This window comes from Tuber melanosporum (genome assembly GCF_000151645.1).
Source record: "Tuber melanosporum whole genome shotgun sequence assembly, scaffold_14, strain Mel28".
Classification (NCBI taxonomy): domain Eukaryota; kingdom Fungi; phylum Ascomycota; class Pezizomycetes; order Pezizales; family Tuberaceae; genus Tuber; species Tuber melanosporum.
Window position 1 is genome coordinate 996,279 of NW_003298797.1, and position 24,799 is coordinate 1,021,077.

Sequence of the window (24,799 nt, forward strand, 5' to 3'; positions counted from 1 at the left end):
TGTTATCGAATCCTCCTTCAACATCCATGGACAAGATCAGACGTTTGTAGCCCTCATTGTGCCGTAGGAATTCAAAGACCACCGCTATGGCATCGTGAACCCCTCTCTTCCGGCGAGAACCAAACTGCGTCTCTCCCAGGTCTAGACACGTAGCTAATCTTAACAGGACTATGCGTTCCGCAACCTTTGCAGGGGTCGGGAGGAGGTGTATCATTCTCCATGACTTGATGACATCGTACCTGGGCTTGTCAATCTTCGGTATGAGCACCACTTCTGCCCTATGCCAATCTGAAATATCGTGACGCAGCCCGTAGTCAACCAGACGTCGCAAAGTTGTTATATCCCTCCGCTTCCAGAATCGTATGAAAGGATACCCAATATCGTCCTCGCCTGGGCCCATGTTCGTAGGGGACCTAGCAAGGGCGATCTCCATTTCCTGAGCACTATCCATATCAATGATGGAGTTCTCCCAAGGGGCAGGACCGCCAGGGGATAGCTGTTGTGCAATCAGGTCGCTGATGTCGGAATGTGTAGTGGCGTGGGACCCATCTGGTCTGGCCATGGAGGGAAGCGTTCGCTTGGCCTCCAATTTTCGTGCTAGCCGAAAAATGTCTGGGTCCTGGCTCTCAGCTATCTTGGTCCTGATGTGTTCGAACCTGGCCCTCAACAGGCAAGCCCGGTAAACACTCCTGACCAGTTTGTAGTCCTCCGCCCGCTCCACCTTGCATTTGGAGTACCGTCTTAGCCGAGCTACATCCAACCTCATTGTTTCCAACTCCGGTGTCCACCACTCGCACCGACCTCTGCCAATGGAGGCCCGCGGGAGTGCGTCTACCACACGCCTCACTCCTTCCCATAACCTCTCATCTTCCACCTCTTTAAGGGCATCCAGCTGCTTTCCAACCTTTTCCCAGACTGCTTTCTTCCAAGCCGGCCTCCAGCGCATAATATTGTCAGGGAGGTCCACCTTCAGCTTAAGGGCTTGAGCACTATGCTCACAGCCTGCACTGTCCATGTATCGATGTCGGACATATGGTGCCCGGTGTAGGCAAAGGTCGATTCTGGAAATGTCTCGAAAGGTTAGCACTATTGGAGGTACCATGTTCATATCGCGTGTCGGGGCCGTGAACCACTGTTTCAGCCACCGTCTGCCCGTATTGTTATGGTCCGCGTTGGGGTCCCAGTCTTGATGTCTTGCATTAAAGTCCGCGAACGCGATGTCAGGTTCCCCCAGCTCATCCAACCACTGTAAAAACTGGTCTTTGGTATAACCCGGTCGGAAGTAAACTCCAGCGAGTACCTTCTTTGCCCCTTTCTCCCAATACCCAATATGAGCACTGCCTTCCCCGTGCCTCACCACCTCAAACAGCCCACAAACGTGGGACCGTACAAATACCTCAACACCTGATCCTCTAACAAAGGAAAACAAATCCCATCCATCAACATCCACTGGTACATGTTGTCCCTCTCGATCAACAGGAGGTTCAATAATAAAAAACAAATCAACAAAAGAAAACAAATCAAACGCCAGCGCCCGATTCCGACTGCTCCTCCCCACGTTTAATGCCAATGTCGTAATAAGCATTAAAAGGGGGCCTCAACTGATCCACTCAGGCCACAAGGGCCAGAGGCATAGGTGGAGCCCGTATCTGGATCTCAGGCAACCCAATTCGTTTCCTCATCTCGCGGTCTGGTCGCGGTACCAGTCCTAGTTTTCAGAATCCCACGCACTGGGGAGGGGGAAGGCCGTTCCGGTTCCTTACCTTTAGCCTTTTCTGACTTACGGCGGGGCGTTTCTTCCTCCTCATCACTGCTGATTTCGACCAGCCTGGGTGTTGGGGACCTCCCGCGGCTGCCGCTTTTCCTTTCTCTATTTCTTTCTGCCCTCGTACCCTGCTGTTCCGGTTTTTTGACAGGTTCCCTGGCTGGCCTTGTTGGTGTAGTTGTTCCTTGACCAACATGCGAGGAAGGGGGAGTTGGGGATGACGTTTTGATACCTGGGCATCGCTCATATCCTGTGAAGTGGTCCATTCGGTCGCACAGCCAGCACTGTCTCCTGGTATGTCCACAAGCCTGACCCACCCCTCCGGGACAGGCCAGCTTACTGCACATGTGTTCTCGAGAGAAGTGTTCTCCGAAGCAAAACCGGCATCGAGGGGGGCGGCCACATGTCGCTTCAAAGTGTCCAGTTTCCAGGCACCTACCAGCATACCTTAAGGGGGCGATGCTCTTCAAAAACTCTGACATTGCGGGCTCCTCCCCACAACCAAACCTTCCCTTCTGCCAGTCTTTCCTTGATGGCCTCATTATTCTCCACCACGAAGCGGATGCCGCAACTTGTGGCATTGGCCTGTCTCATGGCATGTATGGATCCCATAATATCGGGCCGGGACACAGTAACTACACCAGTATTGGATTGCTCCAAGTCAGTGCGAAGGCCATCGAAGGCCGCGCTTCCAGTCCATCCTTCCACTCTCCAAATCGATCCTCGTCCTGTGTCAGCAAGCAGAACACCAGAAACAAAGATCTTCACCTTTTCCAGATTCCTCTGGAATTCAAACTCCGGGAGTGACAATTCCCTAAGTAGGTCGAGCCTGGCCTTGTCCAACCTGTTGCCTAGCTCTGTTACGGAGTGTGCCGCCAAGGTCAGGAAGATACATCCAATTTTCGGCCGGACATGTCCTGCACGAATATAAGGAGCATTTCCTCGAATCTTTCCCTGATTGGAAAAGGTCACATTGATCCGATTTCGGATTGTCTCAATGTCGACGCCCTCTGGCAAAGCAACCTTCTTCCGGGTGGCGAAGCGCATAGTGATGTGCCTTCCCCTAGCATTTGGGGTTGGCGACGAGCGCGGTGGTAGTGGTACCGAGTTCAGTGGGTCCGGGGGTCCCATTGGTACCCGTCGGTATTCCGGTCATGCCTGAGCCGCACCTATCTTGACACCGACCAGTGCTGCCGGCCCGGATTGAGACATTGTGGCAACAGGTGTCGTAACTTTGGGGCCTGATCCCTGTTTATCAGCCTTTCCCTGGGTCTTGGCCGGGGTTGCCGCCTCCCTTTCATCACCAGATTCTCTGGCAGCTTTTCTTCTCCTTCTAGCAGCACCACTCAGGCGCCTGCCCCGCTTCTTTCGTTCTTTCTTCCTACCTTCTTCCTCTTCCTCTTCCTCTTCCCAGTGAACACTTTTGCCTTCTCCTCCCCGGGCTACTCGCAAGACTACCCCTCCTTCACTGGAGGAGCTGCCGCTGCTGCTGGACTGGTGAGATGAGGCCGTTGATGTGGGTCTGGCAGGACGAACCCGTTCCTGCGGGCCAGCGGGGGGTTTGGACATGTATGCCATTCGTTTTACTACCTCTGTGAAAGAGGCTTTAGCAGTAGGAGCCTCCGTAGAGGCTTCCTTTCTCCCAGGGGTAGGGGATGGTGTAGTCGGCTCCGAAGAAACAACGGAGGTGCTGCGAGGTATAGCAGGGGGTGTGTGGCGGCGGGGGACGACTTTACCTGAAGGGCTTCAATTTCCTCTCCTTGCCTGCCCACAATGTCGGTCAATGCTTTTACTGCTCGTTCCAAAACATGAACTCGACTCCAATAGTTTATCCCGTTCCTTGGACCATCGTTATCAAAGGTGGGGCCACTGTTCATCCAAGTTCGTACATCCTGTATTGTATCGTCCTCAATTGACCCGGACTCCGAGGAGAGGAGGGGTTGAGTATTGCCAGACCGGATATCCTCCAGGCCTTCCAACATGGACCCGATTATACTACCTGAGCGGGGTCCAGGAGAGGGGGTCTTACCAGCATCCAGCATCTCACAGACACCTGCCATGATCGAGTCCGCCTGGGCCACTACAGTGTCGGCGTTCTCTGGTTGGGTTTCTGGGAGCTGAACTTCCAACGGGGTTGAATCGCCACTGGGGGTTTCTAAGGGACCCTCAAGTTGACCTCCAGGAGGTGACACCCATCGCTCAATAATAAGCGGAGGTAATGAGCCCATGGCCGGTGAAGGGGCGTGTACGCTGTCGCCCAAACCGGTCACTTCCGAGTTGCGTCCCTCATCCAGTTCCATAGGGGTGTCCCTGGCCAGCACCTCAGAGGTGGGTAGGACATCCTCAGTCATTAGAGGGGATGGAGAAGGGGGTGTGGCTTCAATTGTTGATGGGAGCATCACAGGTGGGGGGATGGCCAGACGCCCATGGTGAACACCCAGGGGTAGGCCAGAAAAAGCAGGGACAATCTGTTTTTTCCGCCCCTCATCAACATTGATAGCCCTTAAAAATTGGGGACCAAGGAGAGGAGCAGCAGATCGCTTAATGGGAGATGCCGACCGTGTCCGGCGGCGCGTTCCAGAGGTAGGAGGGTTGTAATCCTCGTCATTAGGGTCGTCCATTTTGAACTTCAGGGTTTCGTAAAGAGCCCTTTCGCCTGAAGACATTCCTGCCAGAAAGGAGGGAGTCGAGGAGCCGGTCCCGGTATTGTGGGCCTGGCGGAAAAAACTGGGCATCTTGCTTTGGACAGCCCTAGCGAGGGGAGGAGTAGCAGACTAAGAGCTGGCCTCAATCGTGGCAGCAGTCGAGTCGTCCTTGGTGGGGGGGATGGAGGATTCAGGGACTACAGCCTGAGAATCTTTGGGAGGGGAAGGTGCGGGGGCTGGAGAGTATTCCAAGCCATGGTCCGAGTTGAACCGAACGAAGAGTCCCGTAGTAGTGTTCTTGTTCAAGCCACACGTGGCTGAGCAACCTCTCCCGATCAGGAAACCTTTTACTAAAACCTCCACCTCTTTCATCGTGGCAACGGTCGCGTCAGCGACCGTTTGCCGAACCAAATCGTCAAACTGCGGGTTAACCGCGTTCTGACACCCATGGCAGTGGTGGAACTGTAAAAACTTAAAGTTTCCCCTGAGTGCAACATAAGACCGTGTAGTTGTAGGGATGAGGCCACGGTCGGCCTCAGCAGCAGGCGCAAGAGACAGGGCCGCACGGGCTGTCTCAAGTGAGGAGGAGGGGTTGGAGTCGAACCGGACGGGGGACGACATCCTCGAAGGGGGGGGAGAATCCGTGGAGGAGGAGGCTGTCGAAGACGCCATCCTCGCCCAAACTATACTCAGTGATTACCGGGACCAGGCCACGGATATCTCACACTGAAGTATCTTCTAAGCGAGAACAACTACTTCTAACCGACCGCCCGAAACGAAAAACACAAACAAGTAACAGTAGATGAAGTATTTATCGCGAGCGTAATAAGGTAAAGTATTGGTTATGCTCACTTCCGACACGGAGTGCAAGAAGTAGGAAAAGTACTTAGAAGTCAATCTAATTTTATTTAAACTCGTACCACCAACACTGGCATATGACGAGCCCCCGCCGGTACAGGGATACCGCTAACCGGTATACCACTAATCCTAGGCTAACTAAGTCTACGGTCCCGCACCTGCCATCCCCGAGTCATGCCCACACGGAAACTAATTACAAGACCATCAAACAACCCAGCGCCCTCCCCGGTCCTGAGTCCGTAGCCCCTCTGGTATGAAGCCAACCAGCACCAAGCGTAGCCGAAGCCGAGCAAGAGACCAACCCAACCAGGTTCCTCGCCCAACAAAATCAAAACCACTACCACTCGGTCTAAACACCGTCCCGCAACACCTCCACCACAGTAGAAAACCAACAACAAACCAAACCAAATATAAACTACAAGCGACACAATGGCAGAGAGGAGGTGACCAGCATGTCCACCTCTCGCATCAGCATGCCAGGCCGTCGACCCTATAAACCCACTTTGCCAAGTGCCTCCGAGGAGCGTAATGGTGAGGAGGACCTGTACCCGCTGCCTGTCCCCCAACATAAAACACATGAACAAAAGAAATACATAGAGGTGATGACAGACCGAAATAGTCAGTGGGGCCTATCTCCCACCCGTGGTGCCTTGCCCCTGCCAGCCATGCCCATTGCCAAACCAAAGAAACCAAACAAACTTCCACAACACCCAGCACGCAGAACCCAAACAAGTCCAACCAGGTGGTCGCAATCCACTATCCGCACAGGTGGCCATCAGTCCAGCGGTCCGCCGGGGAGCTTTACAGCACTCAGCAGCTTCACCCAGCAGCCCAAACCTGTCTGGAAACACTTAATTAGACATCGCCCAACCTGACGCATGTCCGACCGGTGCTCGCAGGTGCCTCTCCCCCCCCCAATCAGCCCCCCCCAAGCCCCACACACCAGACGCCACAGAGCCCATCCAGCCCCCCCAGCACCTCAGACAGAACAACCATCCGATGGCCACAGGACAGCTTATACCCAGCCCCGCCAGGCAGCCATTGATCTTGGCCACACAAACAGAGCCCCAACCCTCAGCACCATATAGCTGAGGGGGGCCCACCAGCCACAGCCGGGAGCCACAAAGGAGGCAGCACCAACACCCGAAGGCACAGGCACCAGCCACACCATCCAACCCAGCCGAACTGAAATCCAGCCGGGTCGGGAAGAGTAAGCAGAGCCAGCCAAAGCCAGCCCCACAGGTCCGGCAATAGGTACGGACCAAACAACGGGCAAGAGGCATCCCCAACAGACGCGACAAGATGGGGAAGGGCGAATGAACAGAAGCAGACAAACGGAAGGTAGGCCCCACTTGCAATGGGTGAAGCCGCCAACCACAGACCACAACTGAACCACCCAGACGCACAGACAACGCGAGTGCCTGGCAGCCAATCGTCCCACACCACCCCAGGCAGCAAAGAAAAACCACTCCAGGGGGTAAGGTTTTTCAGGGTCAAAGCCATCCCCACCGTAGCTAGGAGGTGACACCTGACTGAACCACCGTATATGCCGCAAGGACAAAACTTCCAAGGGAACGGTGATAAACAACATCGTAGGATTCCGACCGTAGAAACATAAAGTAACGAGGCAGGGAGGGGCCGGTGAGGCCCCCTCCCTTGAGAAAATGATGCGGCCGGTACGACGAGTTGATACTTGGGAAGGTCATCAGTCTAACCCAAGGGCGTTTTGTATCGCGTGAACTAAGGACTCCGTTAAAACCCAACAAAAGACATGAGCTGGCCCAAAGAACGACACGGGTGATCCCCCCAAACACAATGTTCAATCCCCCCAATCGAACGTGAAACCTGCGAGTAGACGATAGACAGGAAGCCGTAGACATTTTACCGAAAGGGGCTCGTATGCGACCGTGATGAGTGCTCGAAGTGCTGGTATCGTGAGATAACCAGTCCAACGAAACGAGACGCAAACAAGTTATCCGCCACGCAACACCTAACAGACCTCAACACCAAAGACCCCAGGAACTACTGAGCGAACTCAGATATCTCCCCCAGAATCCAAGGCATCAAGGCCCATCATGATGGCAAAAGAAACGCTCGGGGCGAAGCGACGGCAAGGACGAGGAAAAGTACTTAGAACAAAGCGTGAAGAACCTATCTTCCTCTACCGCATCGGCCTCCTTATATAGTGTTCTTCCCGCCTTTAGTCATATGACCTAAAGTGGTCACATGTGCGAAACTAAATCATAACAAACTAGTCATATGACCAAAGTGATCACATACTCAAAACCCATGACCTCATAATGAGGTCATGTGCGAAACATAAATCATATGCGCAAGGTGTAACGTGTTCGCAAGGTGCTAATCACGTTATCGGTAAAAGATACGATAGTTGGCAGGCGGCCTGCTCTTCCAGAGAGGAGGCGAGAACTGAGAACGAAAGGAGGCTTCGAGGGTGTACTGAGGAACAAAGAAGTAACCGTTCAACCAAGTATATTGAAATACTGTCTGTCGAAGTCTGCCTTTTCTATCGTAGAAACAGGCGGTCTTTAAATACACAAATCCGTTCATGTCTAGCATGAACGAAACTAATCAAAGGTATCAATTGATACTCTTTGGTAAAACTCCTTAAGTATCAAAAACAATACTTAAAACAAAACATAAAGCAAAACCAAGTATCAAAGCGATACTTAAAACAAAACATAAAACAAAACTAAGTATCAAACGATACTTAAAACAAACCAAGTATCAAAGCGATACTTAAAACAAAACATAAAACAAAACCAAGTATCAAACGATACTTAAAACAAACCAAGTATCAAAGCGATACTTAAAACAAAACATAAAACAAAACCAAGTATCAAACGATACTTAAAACAAACCAAGTATCAAAGCGATACTTAAAACAAAACATAAAACAAAACCAAGTATCAAACGATACTTAAAACAAACCAAGTATCAAAGCGATACTTAAAACAAAACATAAAACAAAACCAATAACCGAGTACCCGTACCGGTTACACAAGGCTTACCCGTAAGGCACACTCGTAAGGCATACTCATCAGGCGCATGTCCCATGACTCATACTTGAGCCATGTGCGAAAGCATCACAAGTCCCACACATAACAAATCATATAACCCAAATAGGTCATATGCGTGAAACAATAACATACCTGTGACTCATAACCATGTGTCACGTGAAAACCCTTTCCTCGCTAAGCCACGTTCGTGACAGAAGCGGACAACAAGTTCAATAGGCTTCAGAGGTCTATATGCTTGGCAAGACGGGAACTATTGAAGCTTGGGGAAAGAGCCTGATAGGACTCAGGCTTAGAGGGAGAGGAACTAATGTCATGAATGTGGCTTGGCAAGAAAAAGGTTTTCACATGACATATGGTTATGAGTCACAGGTATGTTATTGTTTTACATATATGACTCATTCGAGTTATATGATATATTATGTATGGGATTTTTAATGCTTTCACACATGGCTCAGATATGAGTCATAGGACGTGCGCCTGATGAGTATGCCTTGCAAGTGTGCCTTGTGAGTATGCCTTGCATAAATGATTTATATTTCACACATGACCTCATTATGAGGTCATGGGTTTCACGCATATGACTCAGACAAGTCATATGACTTGTTTATTATGTTATAATTGGTTTATGAGTTTTTGCACATGACCTCACTATGAGGTCATGGGTTTTGAGCATGTGACTACTTTGGTCACATGACTAGTTTGTTATGATTTGGTTTTGCACATGTGACCACTTTGAATCACATGACTACAGGCAGGAAGAATACTATATAAGGAGGCCGATGCGGCCAAGGAGGCTAGGTTCTTCACACTTTATTCTAAGTACTTTTTCTACTTATTTCTTTAACTAATATAAAACACTTTTACGATCTTTATCTTTATTGCGATGTTATCATTATGCCAAGGAAAGTTCATCAAGAAGAAGAGTTAGAGAAAGCTTACAATAGGCGTTCCCGATACAAGACAAAGGTCTTGTACTATCAGTAAAGTAGGCAGAGGCCTAGTGCTATCGTAAGACTAAGAAAAGAAACAGAAGAAGAGAAGTATCGTTCCCCGTCGCCAAGAGCTAACAATCCGAGGAGGGATTGTTACAATACCAGGAAAAGCATGGAAACTGAAAAAGGCCATATATGGTTTGAAACAACTACCTTGCCTATAGTACCAATGTCTAATGAAGGCTCTCAAATTCCTAAATCTCAAAGTTACTGATTTCAACTCCTGTATACTCACGTCAGAAGACCTATTCTGCTGTATATATATTGATAATATTCTGATAACCGGAAAACCTAAGTTAGTAAAAGAAGTATTCACGAGCTCCAATCCCAGTTCCAGTGTACCAACTTGGGACAAGCATCATAATTACTCAGCATGCAAATTGAAACAACAACTAATCATATTAAGATCTACCTAGAACATATATATAAGCGAGTTGCTAGAATGTTTTGACATGACCGAAGCTAAACCATATACAACTCCAATCAAACTACATATAACACAGATGAAGGCTACCAATAACGAAGAATTGTATGAACAGCCGGCATACCAGTCCATAATAGGATCCTTGATGTATACCACTATTGTGACACAACTAGATATTGCACATGGCACTGCCTTCCTAAGTCAATTCTCCTCGAAACCTACAATTACTTACCTTAAAGCCGTCAAAAGTGTACTACGATATCTTAAAGGAACGAAACCTACAGATCTACAATACATCTACAGTACAAGCAACACACCACTTCAGCTATATAGCGATGCATCGGTTGCCTCAAACCTTGAAGACAGAAAGTTATTTACTAGATTAATCGTTCAAATGTATAGTCATACAGTAATCTGCCATTCGAAGAAATAAAAAATCATTAGCACCTCAACCACGAAAGCCGAGTATATTGCACTCGCCTTTGCAGCAAGACAAAGCATATGGTTAAGAAGTGGAATGTCACATATGGAAATCAACACTGTACTGACTATCCATTGTGACAATACAGCCACTATAAAGTTAACTGAAAACGCTGACATATCCAATTGAATAAAACATATCAATGTACCACATCATTATATGAGGGAGTTGAAGGAAAACAGAGAAATTGAGGTAAAAAGAGTTGATATGAAGAACAACTTGGCAGATATATGTACAAAGGGATTGGTTAGTGTGTTATTTGAAAGTTTTCTGGTTAGATTAGGAATGGAACTGTAGGAGAAGTGTTGGAAATTACGTTATTCCTTTCCTATCTGGTGATGGGACTGTGTTGGTCATGTGACACAGCCACATGACCAAGTATATACACTATTGTATTCTAGCAGCTTCTAGAGATTTTCTTAGTGTGAGGTAGTACTCGTGTAATAATAAAGGTGTATATAAAGAGCAGGTTCAGCCCTGTTCTTAGAGAGAATGTGCAAGCTTGGATTAATCTTTAAGTCTTCAGATTTTATTGTAGTTATCATTGTTACTTCGTTATCATAATAGTTAGTATAATAGATACAAATATTCTCACTCCTACTCGCCTGCAGCCCTAGCGATGATTCAGTTTCTGTGTACCAAGTTCATGTGGCAATGGTGCTCTGCTGAACGGCCAATTCTCACCTCAACTATATTCGACCCACTGGTGTGATTTCTTAGGTCTACATGAGAGAGGATTTATAATTAGAATTGGTTCTTCAATAAAATAGTTTCATGGAACAGTTCTTTCTTTCTCTTTCTTGTATAGTTCAAGAACATCAAAATGTGTACCAGACCTTAAATTTTCAAATTCTATAGGCTCTATTACTACAAACAATTTTTTTTAAAAAAAAACCTGTTTATAAAAGATAAGGTAATAGATAATAATAAACAGGTTTTTTTTTTTTACAATAAGATTTGTCGTTGTAGAACCTATAGAATTTGAAATCTTAAGGTCTGGTATTATACACATTTTGATGTTCTTGAACCATAAGCTCTTTCCCCTTTGCTTCCCTTTCATGATGGGAAGAGAGGAGGATGAAAGAGAGACTATTGTAAAGGGATTTTGTGATCTAGAACTTTGTGATATTTTGGGTTATTCAAACTGCCATCTGAGCTGTTAGAGTTTACTCTCGGGTTAGGGAATCGGTGAATTTAAGGGATGTTTGGCAAACATGATTTGAAAATACATGCTTAAACCCTAAAACTGTAATTTCCCAAAATCACAATTTGAAAACATATGCTGCCAAACACCTCTTAACTGAATCCTGATTTCACATATAACATAGGTTTTTCATAATAGTATTAGTATATCACTTTTGAATTTTCAGTATACAATAATATTATATTATATTTAAAAGGAGAATAAAGTATGATTAAATAATAATTATAAATTAATTGTTTCTAAGATATTGTTACAAAAGTCCATATGAGAGAAGGAGGATTATCTCTAATTACCTTCTCTGTACTGATCAGCTTCTTTTATTATTCCTCTAAATAGACAAGCTAAACTTATATAAGTTGTTAATATACATGTAGCCCTAAATGTCAATCATCTAAATCACACTTACAAAACCTAGATCAAGTTACACTTTCAAATCATGATTTCAAATCACGTTGCCAAACACTCTGTGATTTCAGGTCATGATTTGGTTGCAAATCGTGATTTCAAAACCAAATCATGTTTGCCAAACACCCCCTTACCAATCGTCCTCCGTTGTTGTGGCTTGGTTGGGGACCTTCTTGGAACAGGTATAGGAGCACGTGACTAGTGCAAACTCTTGAGAGGTTACCCTATCGCTAAGCTTTGTGTTCAAGGCGCCAAACACGAACAACACGTCTTCCTCAACTCCCCCGACCCCCCTCTATCGACAGTTACCATTTCCACATCGTGCACAGTTCCCACACCTCACAGTATTTCTCATAGGATCTGACATAACCAGCATGGATTACTCTTCTACCTTTAACCCTCTCTTTAATTCAGCCACCACAACCGCCAATAACTCGACATTCGCAAACTCTGTGTTCGACGCCTCAGTCACGATCCCGGATTTCACCAAAGAGAAAAAGTTCACAGAGTGGCACAAAAAGCAAGGGATCCCGGCTCCTCAGGATTATCCTTCGTTTGCAAATCAGCCAGCGCCGTTTTCTGCCCTACGGCAAAACCCGAATGTACCGACCGCTGCCTCCTCATATATCCATAAGGTTTCCACTCTTCAACCCGCGACTGATGCAAGGGCCTCTTTGGTATGCCTCTTCCTTCTCTAACGCTATATATCTGCATCGTACTAATAGTTTGTCTGCACAGCTTGAGGCAGATGCACATGGTGGCCTTAATGAACCTTTGGAAGGAAGGAGAAAGTCAACGTATATTACCAACAACCAACATTTCAAGCCTCAGCACTGACACAGGTTATAGACTCAAAAAGACACTATCGTCATCGCCTCCAGGCTCCCCCAGTGGCCACTGGCCCAGAAACACCTTTGGATCTCGTCCGTAAGTTGGCTTTGCTTCTTGCCCGCCCCAACCTAAGCTTACTGTTCAGAATAAGTCGAACACGCAACCGTTCGTCGTCCATGACAGATGATCAGCCTCTGCATGCTGCCGATACAAATGCGCCTCCTTTGCTCTCGATATACGATTCCATGCCCTTTGATCCCACTCCGTTGGAGTTAAAACCCGCCGATGCGACATTTACTCCAACACAAGTTCGGGTCGCAAACTTTTCCGAAGACAGGTTTCCGGACCTTATTCGTTCGTTACGTCGATACTACGGAGTTATATTAGAACCTTATTCCGGACTCCCAGCAAACGAGAGCAAGTTTCATGATCCCGACATTGTTCCGCGTGAACAGTTGGACGCGAAGACATTACGGAAGACACAGCCTCTTGCGGGCGCGGATGGAGGCCCTGGGCATTGGGTCAGAATCACCTTTGGAGAACGCGAAGCTGCCGAACGCGCCGTTGCAGGGTCGGCAAAAGGTGAATTGGTGATTGGTGGAAGGACAATTATTATCACCCTCTGGACTGAGGACCCGATCATTGACAACCCCTTACCCAATACATCTTCTCAAATGGATATTGATCCTCCTCCCACACCACTTAGACGAAGCAGCTCTCAGTCCCTAGCTTCGCCGCGATCTTTGAGGAGGTTACCCACGGGTTTTGAGGAGTCTGCCCCAGGTGGTGGTGAAGGGGGTAATGTCTACTCAGAACACATGCCCGGGGCCAAAATCATTGTGCCGAAACCTGTAGAATTCGCAAAGAATGAAGGCTGGTTCAGTGGACTGGCGGGGTCGCTTGTGAGCGGACCGAAGGCGGTAGTTGCTGGGGGGCAGAGAGGGCAAGGAGGTGGGTGGAGCCTCCCCAGTGTGTATGGATACGTCATGGATGACCTCGTCGGATTGAAGAGATTGTAAAAGAGGTTTCATTTCTTATGTTGAAGGTTTAAAGGTCTAGATATGTTTAACAGTGTACACAATAGTAATGTATACCCTATGCGGTATTCGAATGAAATACTCCTATTTTATTTTATTTATTTTTTATTTCCCTTTTATCTTCCCCTTAATACATCACTCTTAAGTAGTGCGGTAGTACCGCAAATATTATGAGGGATCGTCATCATCCCAATCCATACGGACATCCGAACACACCCTTGCTCCATCCATCAGCGGGCCGACGTCCCCGGACCAATTCTGCACACAGCATGCGGGAGATGGGCGATGGGGGGCTCCAGGTAAACCCCGGAAGAATAAAAAGGGCAAAAAAAAAAAATTAAAGAGAAAAAGGATCCCTCCCACAGCTCAGATGGAGTTAGTTGTGAAATAGCCCACCCTTCCCAAACCCACCGTCAACACGTATGCACACAGCACACCTGCCAAGTAGAGCAACCTCAACTAAGGAAACCGATAGAATCCCCCCCGCGGAGGGGGAGGGGGGTCAATCGATCAATTATGCCCCTCCCTACTTTCTCACTCACTCCAAACCCCGAGCGAACAAGCGCCCGGTTGTGCGTTTTCGGCGGATGCATGATGATAGGATGGCAGAGTAGTCGCCCCCAGGCGGTTTATGATAAATATCTGGTTCATCACGGCTCGGCGATAGTTGGAAGTGTAAGTGATAGTGCGTGATGGGATCTGGAATGGGTCTTTTTTTTTTTCATGTATGTATGCCGGGTTACTCTTAGAGACTCTAGGAGGAAACTGCGATATCATACTTATTAGTAACGGGCTTATGTCCATCATGCAAAACGGATAGTTCTTTTCGGGTTACATGTCCACGAGGGGGTATTCTTTTTTCTTTCTTTTTTTCTTTTTCCCCCACCCCTTTCCAACGTTCCAACGTGGGTTTTGTGCGCTTGTATGATACCGATGGATCGGTGGATGGATAGTTGGCGGTAGTGAGTGCCATCTGGAATATACGGCGGGTGGGAAGATGCCCGCTGCCGGCGTTGGTTATAGCAAGCCACTGACAAGCCCCCCCGTAGGGAAATGGCAAGTGCTTATAAGGACCCACATCCGCGCCTGTTCGTGCCTCCGGGCAATTACCAGGTTTACTGGAATGTTGGTGTAGGCAGGACCTGACGCCCTGCGCAATATATGTATAAATCTGCATACCGCTCCTCAGAACTTTTTTTCTACCGGCGGTACTCGTACAACGCTGGAAAAGAGTGGAAAGATTAAAGCACACTTGGGGGAGCGCTCCGGATTTGTTATGGTCCCATCCTGGACAATCCTGTGCTCGCGATTGGTAGAAGGGGGGTTAAGTGGTGCGATCGGCTGAACTGCGACGGCCTAGCACATTGCGGCAGATCTTGAGGCTCGTACGAGGATTGATCAGAAGACCGTTGTTCTATGCGCCGCGGGTGCGGTGAGGAAAGGTACCTGCACGAGTGTCGTAACAAGCGGTGGGCGATCGGGTATGGATGCCTTGCTGGGGAGCTGTTGCCATTATCATACAGACAATCTAGTTTCACGGAAAAGGAAGTGAATCAAAAATTTCTCATCATATGGATAAGTGTGCGAGGCCGTGAGTGTGTGGATATTGGCGTATGGGTGGGAAATACGAAATCTATATTATGGTTATCGCGTGTTTCTTATTAATACATGGTATCGAGATCGGCGGTGATGCTGTCTTGCCTTGTTTTCTATTTTTCCCCTTGCTTCGCGAACGGAGGCTCACGCTGTTATAAGCAGGTGACTGTTTGCACCTGTAACATGTGAGCAGGTACCGGAATCCCATATTCCGTGCGTGTCCATGCTTTTTGGGAAAGATGAGCGGAGGCTAAGGTTCTGTACTTATGTACTATTATGCGCCTTCTGCGCCGCATCGGGGACTACTCGAGTAACCTCCCGTCAGCCCAAATAAGTCACAATAGTATATCCTGTAACCTTTCATTTCTTCCTTTCGCATGTGAAACGCCTACAAGTATGTGGAACCTCATAGACTATCACTCGAGTGAGTGGTAGCGAAAAGGTGGGGGTGGGTGTATGCTCGGCAGGTAGCGAGGGGCCAAGCATAAAACCCTTAACTTTTCGGACATAAGTGATGCACTAATCCGTCTCAACCGGGGTGAGGCTGGAATACTCGAGTAACGGGGAACTTAGTTCATTGGTAAACAGGTCTCCGCCATTGGTGATTCCAATTGGCAGCGAACCCTCTTTGAGTGAGAAACAGGTGTTGGCCCAGGGCGATTACCGGTGAATGTCGGTGCCCGCACCTGCGCGGTGCTGTGAAGTATGTGCGGCGCACTCGAGCACTTGAGGGGACAGAGCCTTCGTGCATGCAGTGATAGTACATCATGAGTGATCACTCGCGAGCTGTACTCAGGTAATTCGTATGCACTCGAGCACCGGTGCAGTAGCCAATCTCAAGTGGGCAGGCTGCCTCCTAGCGCCGGTAGAACTTGAGGGTCACCCTTCCCTCCTTGTCCACCCGCGGAGCTTCCTTCCAGAAAGGCATCCAAGACGTCAACAATGATTCTCTCCCGAGAGTTTACCCGAGCATTCCTGGTCGCTACATTGCGCCAATGCAGGGTTGCGTGAAGCCCTCCCACCCAATTAACACACCGATCGGGCCAGGATGTGTAGGCGGAGACCTTTCGCCAGGAAGGTACTTGTAGGTAGGCTATGATACCAGCTACTTTACCCACCATTACCAATTAGCTTAGAACCGCTGCTGTGCCTTACCAGCCTCAGGCATGATTGTGATTTCAGACGTGGAAGGGGGGGGGGCAAGGGGAGGAAGGCTTACGATTGAGACTACCGTCGGCTAAGAGGGTTAAACCCCTCCCTAAATGCAATGCTGGTACCGTACGGCGGATATGATAATTATTATTATTCGGTTTTCAATCTATTTCGCGATAAAGTGGAAGCAATTGACACCCGGGATGACGATACCAATGAACCGCGGCAGTTAAGTTAGTCCAAACGCACCCCCTAGCAAGTGGAGATCATGTGGTAATATTCAGAAGGGAAGGGAAAAAAAAAAAAAAAAAAAAAGCCGTGGGGGTTCGCAATCCTGTCACATATCGTGAAGTCGAGACATGCAGCCAGGATACCATACCCGTACTGCAAACCCCGAAATCATTAGGAGGGAGAATGAGTGAGTTGTTCCTCGAGTGTCCTCCCATCCACTGAAACCTGCGAAGGAAACAATTCTCACGGTCGGATGAGTTCCCCTCACACGAATTCCCCACTCCACTTCCTCCCGATCCGACAAACAGGTAGGCGCACAGACCACGCCAGTCTCTCTTGGACCAACTTTATGGCGTTCCAACTCCCCGGTTCTCAGGTTAATAAGCAAAAAAAACAACAGCCAACGTCAGAAGCATTCGGGAAATTGGGAAGATCTCCATTGGGGCAACGAAAAAAAGAAAGAGAGAGAAAGAGAGAAAATGAAAAAAGAAAAGGATGTCGATGAAGAATTATCGTCAAATATGATAAGTTATGGATAGCAAGCGCGTATCTTGGGCCCCACCACTTGCCAGCAACTCCGACATCTGTGATACTTACCCCCAGCACGTGGCGCTTCCAAAGTCTTGATTTCTGAAGGAACAAGTCCCCCGCCCGGTGTGCGGAGGTCGCACAATCCCGAATTATTGGGAGCGGTACTCGTTCGTCATGATGCTGTCCTCGAGCAGAGAAGGCGAGAACAGCAGCCGTATATCATACTTGTACATATTTTCCTTTTTCTTCTCTCTCTTATTTTTCCTTTTATGATAAGTTACCCCTCTCAACTCGACGGCGTTTGCGGGTGTAGGAGGGAAAAACCTTTTTTCTTCTTTTTTAACTCCTCCGATTGACCTCGTGAGCTAAAAACTTTCACTTTTTTTCTTCTGCAGCCGACCGCTAGTAACTTGGGGCCACACACTAAAAAAAAAAAAAGGTGAGTATGATACCGATACTGTATCCCCGAACATCCGTCCACCTACCGGTATTCTTTAGTCAAAGGGCTGAACTAATTATCACGATTGCCCTTTTCCTTCCCCCTCCCCCTCCCCCTCCCTCTCCAAGAATACTCGTGAAGGCCAGCCGATAACAAATCCCCCCTTCCAAAGTGGGAATAGAAATGAAAACTGAAATAAAACAAGTCAACACACCACATCAGGGGTGGGAAATCTCTCTCGCAAGATCCATTTACCGGTATGCGGTTTGAATCTTAACGGCTTATCGTACATTGTTTCGGCTATGTTGGGGGGCACGGTAGCCTTTTCCCAGGATATCCCACAAGATATCATACGGGGGAAATGAGGGAGGGGGGAAAAGAAGAAGAAAATAAAAATAAAAACCAAGGAAATATCATCATACCGCAGGATGTGCGCTGCGATGCAATAGTATACGCGTTCAGTTGATATATATGATACGCTGGCCAAGTTAATGCGACGGCGCCGACGAGGCCGACGAAGAGCTCACCGCAATGCTATAGGCTTGGAAAAGTTAGGTTGCGTACTGTGCAGCGGGAAAAATGCCAGAATTGGGTTTGTCGGGCTACAATAACTTTACCAATATTCCGACAGGGAGTTTCAAAAAGATTATAAAAAGATTACTACACACCAACCCTATCCTTTTCCTAAAAGTCGGATTGGAGCCAAGGGCAACCGAGCCAGTCAGAGTGTGAGGGCACAGAGACCTTTAAACCGCCACGCCTGTCCGAGTAAGCAGACAGCCAAGGGCAATTAAGCAGCTTTCCCCAGTGACTAGTGGTAGAATGGACTAATAACAAATTTCCTCAACTCTCATCTTGAAGATAAGAAATAGAGGTATCCAACTTTAGTGGTCCGTTGCGACGCATCTTTCTCGTACGAGAAGCCCTGCCTTGGCAGGTACATCCAGGTCTAACAGGTTCCCATCTCGCTCCTCCGCAAGCATAAAGGTATAAAAAATAAATAAAAATCCTGTGATAGTTTTTTTATTATTATCCCAAATGCCTATACGCAAAGGAAGGAACCTACTAATCTTTCCCCCGCAGCGATTTCATTGCAGACAGTCGAACAATGATGAGCTGAAGATCAATCCCGGTGCGTTTTGCCCACTGCAACCAGTCATTTCCAAGCGCTTAACCGGCAGAATCGAGTGATCTGCCGTGACCATTTGTGCTCTACCGAACCCTGCAGGACTCTGATGCATTGCCGCATGGGATGATAAGCCCTTAGAAACGCACAAAACGGAGACACCCGCAGCAAATCACCCAATCCCCAGCAGCAGATCTGACGTAGTTTCCTTGTTCTTTTTTTTCTTTTTTTCTTCTCCACTAACTGACACGTCCCAGCCCAAGCCCGTTACTGTAACCGCACGAGTAACTGTGTTGTATTCTGGTCACATGGACACTTGTGGGAAGATCAATGCAAGAGAGAGAAGGAGAGACAGAGAGAGAGGAGGAGAGGAAAAAGGCAAAGGCAACGATAAGCAACCACATGGAAAAAGGAAGGAAAATAAGATCTTCCCTTGCCTTACCTCACCTTACCTTACACCGCATCCCCCCTCCCTCCCCTCCTTTCCAACCCCACCGTTCGTGCCACAGCGGATCCAACCAAGCAAGCAAACTGGCTGATTCCAAAAATTGCGCATGCAACGTCCATCTGAGGATTGGTACATGTATGATACCGGTAGATCCACAGGAAGCTTTTCAGGCCGGGGTGAGTGAAGCCTAGGAAGGTGCAAACGACAGTGGAAGGGGGGGGGGAGTGATTACCATTGAAAACCCGGATCTCGGAAAAAAGTGGTTTTGGTTTCGAAGACCCAATCCACTTTGTTGAAGTGGAGTGGAAAAAAAAAAGGAAAAAAATTCTCGTGCCACAACGCCGATCAAAGGGATCGGACGTGATCGCCGTCCTCTTGCATAAAGTGTCGTCGAGGAATTTTTTTTCTATCTATATGTTTTTATTTATTTTTTCTCTTTTCTTTTCTGGAAAACACATTCGCAAAAGATCCGTTTTGCTCAGTTTAGTTATGTAAGATGCGGATATCGTATGGGATTTTCCGGGGTGGATTCCATGGGATGTAGACTATTGGTTGGAATTGACAAACGAAGGAGAGAGATGAAGGTGAAGATGGAGATGATGACGATATCGCTTGACGGTATTATACACTTTACGAGTACTGGAGGGTAGGTTATCCCCTTGCTTCGCCGTAAGGATTACAAGGAAGGAAAGGAAAGGGAAAAAAAAAAAGATTACCATTGAGCCCTTTTTTCTCGAAATTTGATCTCCACGGGTATTCCCCGCAGGCTCCGGGAATATACGGTACGGCGCAAGAAAGAACATTCTAACCTCATTTCACTTCACAGTTAAGTTACAGTACTAACTTACCGTAAATTTATCCCTGGGTGTTGTATATAGTGAGTGTACGTATGATACATGTCCGCAGAATTTGGGGACGAGGCAGTTCCAGTGCGAAATGGAATCCTCCCTCCCCCCCCGGTCAGCCAGGCTACCCTTAGGATACGGGGGTTTGGGGCCCTCCTTATTTACCTTCGTGCCGCGGTCCCCGAAATGACGGTGGCGAGGGTTCTATCGTATAAAATAGGCCGGAATCGGGCGGGTCGTGATAACTGTGGAGATATATATCCTGCAAGATTGACCAACCATGTTTGTCATGCCTGCTATGATTGTTGTTATATTATTACCAGATCTATGGCTTACGGTGAGAGGGGACAACCCACCGCATTTATTGAGAAAGTGGTCGTAAGGTGATGGTGGTGAGTGGGGGATTAAACACTCCGCAGCTCCAGCTTCCCGCTCGTCACCAAAAACACAGTAAGAGCGCTCAGGCAGAAGGGGTGAGCACAGCATGATACCATGGGATTCCCATACTGTGCTTCCGAAGGTGGGGAGCCCCATTTCCTTCTTTCCTTCCCAGAGCAAGTACCGCTACCGCTGCCCTCCCCAAGCGAGCTAGGGTTACCAGGACCCTGCGCTAGCACAAGTAGCAGTCGGTAAATATCATGAAGGGATCACTTTCCGGAACCAGGGTGCGACGGAGGATCGTGGGAGGGAGGGAGGTCTACTTCAGGACATTGGTACCGTAGTACCGGTGATTTCAAACGGGTCCCTTGTTGCGACAGCACCGAGTGAGTGAGCGAACGAGTGAGCGCCTGATCGCCGTGTCGCCCGGGGATGTTCACGATGCTCCAAGAAGCCGCGATCGAGTGTTTCGGAGGAGAGGAGAAAACACTTCTGTTAGGGTCTCTAACCACAACGATCCCCACGTGCCACAGTGCCATAGTCTACCCCGTTTCTTTTTTCTCCTTTTATCGCATACCGGTTATCCTTTTTCTTTCACTCCTGTTTTTCGGGCTCGCTTAGAACTGTCTCGCGTGGGCATCAATTGTTGAAGAGCAACAAGTTGCCTCGTTTCCGACGGAGTGGTTGAGTTGCCACACGGATTTCGAGGAACCCCCCCTTTCCCCTACTATGTGCTGTAGTTTATGATACATCTCTTCATCTCTTGCAGGCCACTCCTGGCTACCGTCAGAAATCGAATAATTGGTATTCGCGCTAAGACGTCCAAAATTCCCTCTCTTGGATAAGGGGTCTAAAGCACTGCGAAGACTGACCCACTCAGCCCCCCCCAAAAAAAACAAAAAGTGTTGGACCTTACCAGTAAAGGAAACTCTAACGTCCTAGCGCGAGTACCAATTATTCGAGTTCTGCCGGTGCTATGGTGTTGCTCCAGTACTCGAGCACACCGTGCCTTCCTCCTTTTGTATTTCCATGTTCCCGGGAGACCGTCATCCGAGGCTTGTTCTACGCTGTCCTACATAGTCTATGTCCCATCTGCCTGCCTGGGACTGTAGAGGGAATATCGCTTCGGAAATTGTAATAATAATAATGTCGGCGATGTATACCTTTCTTTCTCTAGGAATATGTTTGGGTACCGTGTCATACGAGTAGGATGGCTTCAGTTTGGCTGATGTATTGTGCTGTGCTCGAGTGTTTGGAGTTGGTTGCGCAAGGCAATACTCGAGTACTGTTAGTTGGTTGTTATACGGTATGTAGGCTATTGTACAGTACAGGTATAACTTTATGGGTATGGCAAGTCACGAAACGGTACCGTACTCTGATCCACTCATCGTGCAATTCTCATGAGAATGATCAAAAAAAAAAAAAAAAAAAAAAAGTTCCTTGATACCCTTGATTATATTTTTGACACTAGAAATATAAACTAGGTGTTCCACCGATGCTCGGCCGGTTAAGCTAAGAGCATATTCATATGATACAATAAACTTTGGTACCCAAAACAGACCCAACATAATCAGTACTCGCCATAAACACATGGCATAATTCAAGATCAGACCCAGATTGCGCCGTAGAGTTTGCAATGCTAGTAAGAAAATGACCGCAAACAAAAGTGAAGACCCAGAGAGAAACAGTAGAGGATACAGGATACAAAAGGGAATAATCTACAAAACGCTAAGCATGATTGGGTATCGCCGCGCTGGTCGACCCGCGAATAAGATCCTGGTGTACGGTGAACACTCAGACCGGGGAAAATGGTAATTGTAAGGACAACAAGAAATAGCATCCAATATTTAAAAATTACCCAGAAACTTCTTGTTCGCCGGTTCATGCACCACCTTTTTTTTTTTTTTGTATATTAACAGACTTTTTGTAGTCGTCGTCATTCTTTCTTGATTTTTGTTATTATTGATGGCAACCTCTCTCGTGGCGCTTCATGTTGCTCCGTACGCTGAAAGCCTTGCCGCATCCGTGGTGAGGGCATTTGAAGGGTTTCTCGCCAGTATGACTGTGACTGTGTATTCTCAGACTACTGGGTCTCGAAAATGCTTTGTTGCATGTCGGACAGATGTAACGATCTTGCGATTGCGGAAACGCAGCGTGTGAAGCGGGTGATGAATGGTGATGGTGATGCCAAGGATTTGATGCTGAAGGGGGGGGAACAGAAACAGGAATTAATAGTTGGTGGGGAGGTTGCGATGGTGCATGCTTACTGTATGCCATGGCAGGCTGGCTCTGAGGAGTGGATGGTGAATAAGAGTATTGAGGAAGATAGGACGTCTCAGGAGGCGACGGGTACTTTGACTGCGCAGGAGGGTAAGAATTTCGGTTCCCTCCTTGCGATGAAGTAGGGGAGTAGAAGTAAGAAGATGAAGGTGATGTCGATGACAGTGTGGGCGAATTATTACCCTCAAAAACTGAGTCAGGTCTCATAGGAGGGGTGGGAGGAAGAGTAGGCCCAGAACTATGAAGTGGCTGGCTCTGGTATTGAGGAGACCGTTGTTGCCTCTCCATTCTGTCCATTCCTATGATTCATGATGGCAGATTAGTATCACGGCTGGCTTCCAATCCCAATAACATAATGCTTACCATTTCCCCCTGGTTGGCCTCCATCGGCGAATACGAGCAGTGTTGAAATCGATGGTAGAGAACATTTATTGCTATCCTCTACTGGTGGTGATGGAGGAGGCGCGGGTGGGTGAGCGTATTCATGTGGACGATGTAGGTATGGAGCAGGAGACTGGTGATCTGAGAAATCAAGTCCATTACTCTGAGCAGACTGCGGGTAGTGGTTGTGGTGCCGCGACTGGTGGACAAGGCTGGGAAGATTCATTACGTGGATGAGTGGTAATGGATGTGAATTTGGGTGGTGGTAGATGGTAGGTGGTGGTGTTGAAGAGTGGTGGTGGTGGTAGCAGTTTTAAAGGCGAGAGAGGAAGGGGGAGTGTGACTGCGGGAGTGTTGAGACGAAAGATCCTCTAAGCGGGTTTGAGGTGATGAGGGATGGATATATGACGGTCTGCACGTGGAGAATGGTTGCCTCTTGAACCCAACCTCTCGGAAATGCGGGAAAATGTGGACTCAACGGTGACCTCTCAGAAAGGACGCCGTGGGGGTATTTATGGGACCGCCAATTCCTGGGTGAGGAAATCCAGGCGACGGGTGTGATTGTAAGTTCGGGATGGTGATGCGAGACCGAGGGGGCCAATCGTTAACGTCGGGTATTTGCCAGGGAAGGATCGAAGCGACACCCCTGGCTTCTTTCGAGCACAAATGTAAGGTAGCGGTAAAGGATGGGCAGGAAGACGGGCTTGATTGACAGTATTATTATTATTTTTGCAGGGAAACCGAAGGGGGCCAGGGAAGGGGTACAGAGGGCTAATGGACGTAATGGGGGGACGGCCGCAAAATTCAGAATAATATATAACCCCCAAAAGGTTAATTGGGGTGGGGAACAAGAAAGCCCTTTTATTACTACCGGCTATTGTGCACGGTAGAGGAGCTACTCGTACTGGTACCCTACTACAATAGCGCTGAGAGTACTAGGTGCTATGACCTTGCACCTGTACGAGTTTGGCAGGGTGGAGGGGATTGCGATATGCGTGGTACGGTACGGTACAAATATTTGTCTACGAGGGGAGAAACGGTAGTGGGGCGGGCGATAAAGAATAGAGGTGTATATTGTGGGATCCCGGACTGTTGGGAACGGGAAGAAAAAAGGTAGAAAGGCTAGCTGTCCAGGTACTCATATGATATGAATTATAGGGAAAGGGTTTTATGTGAGCGGCGACGGCGCTACAGTATGGGATAGCTGAAGGAGTACCAGGCTATGGAGTAGGAGGAGTAAGGGAGAGAGGGTGGTGATACCGGGAGACAGGCGTGGAGAATATGTGAGAGGATGCCAGGAGATAGGCGGAGGGAAAGAAGAAGGAACATCATCAGACCGGTACTATGATACCGTACCATAGTGCCACAGCCAAGTAATGTGGCCTGAATACTTTTGGAGGCGAGGCAACAAGGGGGGAAACGAAAGGGACGACGGAGTAAAAGTGGAGTGGATTTCCAACTGGGGAGTTCGTCGGTGATGGGCCGGAACCGCCACTGGTCGAGATTCACCGGGAGCATGGGGGTCGCAGGGCAGGCATAAGGTGCAGGAAATATGGGATGGGATGGGTGCAGAACGGTGAAGAACGGTGAGGGAGGACCTGAGTACTACGCAATAATGTTACCCACTATTCCATGTCCCTTCACCGCCAGCTTATAGCTCGTGCAACCTAAATCCCTGATTCGCCCAAGGCTTAACCATCGCGAAGAGAAGT

General features: G+C 48.1%; 4 protein-coding genes; 1 reads left to right on the forward strand and 3 right to left on the reverse strand.

Annotated features, from left to right (window-relative positions):
- Positions 1–12,076: 12,076 nt before the first annotated feature.
- On the forward strand, positions 12,077–13,662 carry GSTUM_00004699001 (uncharacterized protein; the record flags this gene model as incomplete). XM_002836326.2 has 4 exons in its annotated part: positions 12,077–12,489; positions 12,551–12,609; positions 12,662–12,739; positions 12,789–13,662. Exons 1-4 carry the CDS (start codon positions 12,187–12,189, stop codon positions 13,660–13,662), a joined length of 1,314 nt encoding a protein of 437 aa, XP_002836372.1. The 5' UTR covers positions 12,077–12,186.
- Positions 13,663–13,748: 86 nt separating this feature from the next.
- GSTUM_00004700001 (uncharacterized protein) lies at positions 13,749–14,487 on the reverse strand (the record flags this gene model as incomplete). XM_002836327.2 has 1 exon in its annotated part: positions 13,749–14,487. The coding sequence occupies one exon, from the start codon at positions 14,485–14,487 to the stop codon at positions 14,215–14,217; it is 273 nt and encodes a 90-aa protein (XP_002836373.1). The 3' UTR covers positions 13,749–14,214.
- Positions 14,488–16,049: 1,562 nt separating this feature from the next.
- Positions 16,050–16,933, reverse strand: GSTUM_00004701001 (uncharacterized protein). XM_052355721.1 has 1 exon: positions 16,050–16,933. The coding sequence occupies exon 1, from the start codon at positions 16,395–16,397 to the stop codon at positions 16,113–16,115; it is 285 nt and encodes a 94-aa protein (XP_052211694.1). The 5' UTR covers positions 16,398–16,933; the 3' UTR covers positions 16,050–16,112.
- A 4,929-nt stretch (positions 16,934–21,862) lies between these two features.
- On the reverse strand, positions 21,863–23,878 carry GSTUM_00004702001 (uncharacterized protein). XM_002836329.2 has 3 exons: positions 23,070–23,878; positions 22,694–23,005; positions 21,863–22,627 (listed from the first exon to the last, which is right to left on the reverse strand). The coding sequence occupies exons 1-3, from the start codon at positions 23,311–23,313 to the stop codon at positions 22,386–22,388; spliced, it is 798 nt and encodes a 265-aa protein (XP_002836375.1). The 5' UTR covers positions 23,314–23,878; the 3' UTR covers positions 21,863–22,385.
- Positions 23,879–24,799: the final 921 nt, after the last annotated feature.

Excerpts from the sequence above, each read along its gene's own strand:
- GSTUM_00004702001 (XM_002836329.2), bottom strand. The coding sequence starts at position 23,313 with ATGAATCTTCCCAGCCTTGTCCACCAGTCGCGGCACCACAACCACTAC. Across the intron at positions 23,006-23,069 it reads AGGCCAACCAGGGGGAAATG|GAATGGACAGAATGGAGAGG; the intron begins GTAAGCATTATG and ends CATGAATCATAG. Across the intron at positions 22,628-22,693 it reads CCAGCCTGCCATGGCATACA|CATCAAATCCTTGGCATCAC; the intron begins GTAAGCATGCAC and ends CCCCCCCTTCAG.
- GSTUM_00004701001 (XM_052355721.1), bottom strand. The coding sequence starts at position 16,397 with ATGGTGGGTAAAGTAGCTGGTATCATAGCCTACCTACAAGTACCTTCC.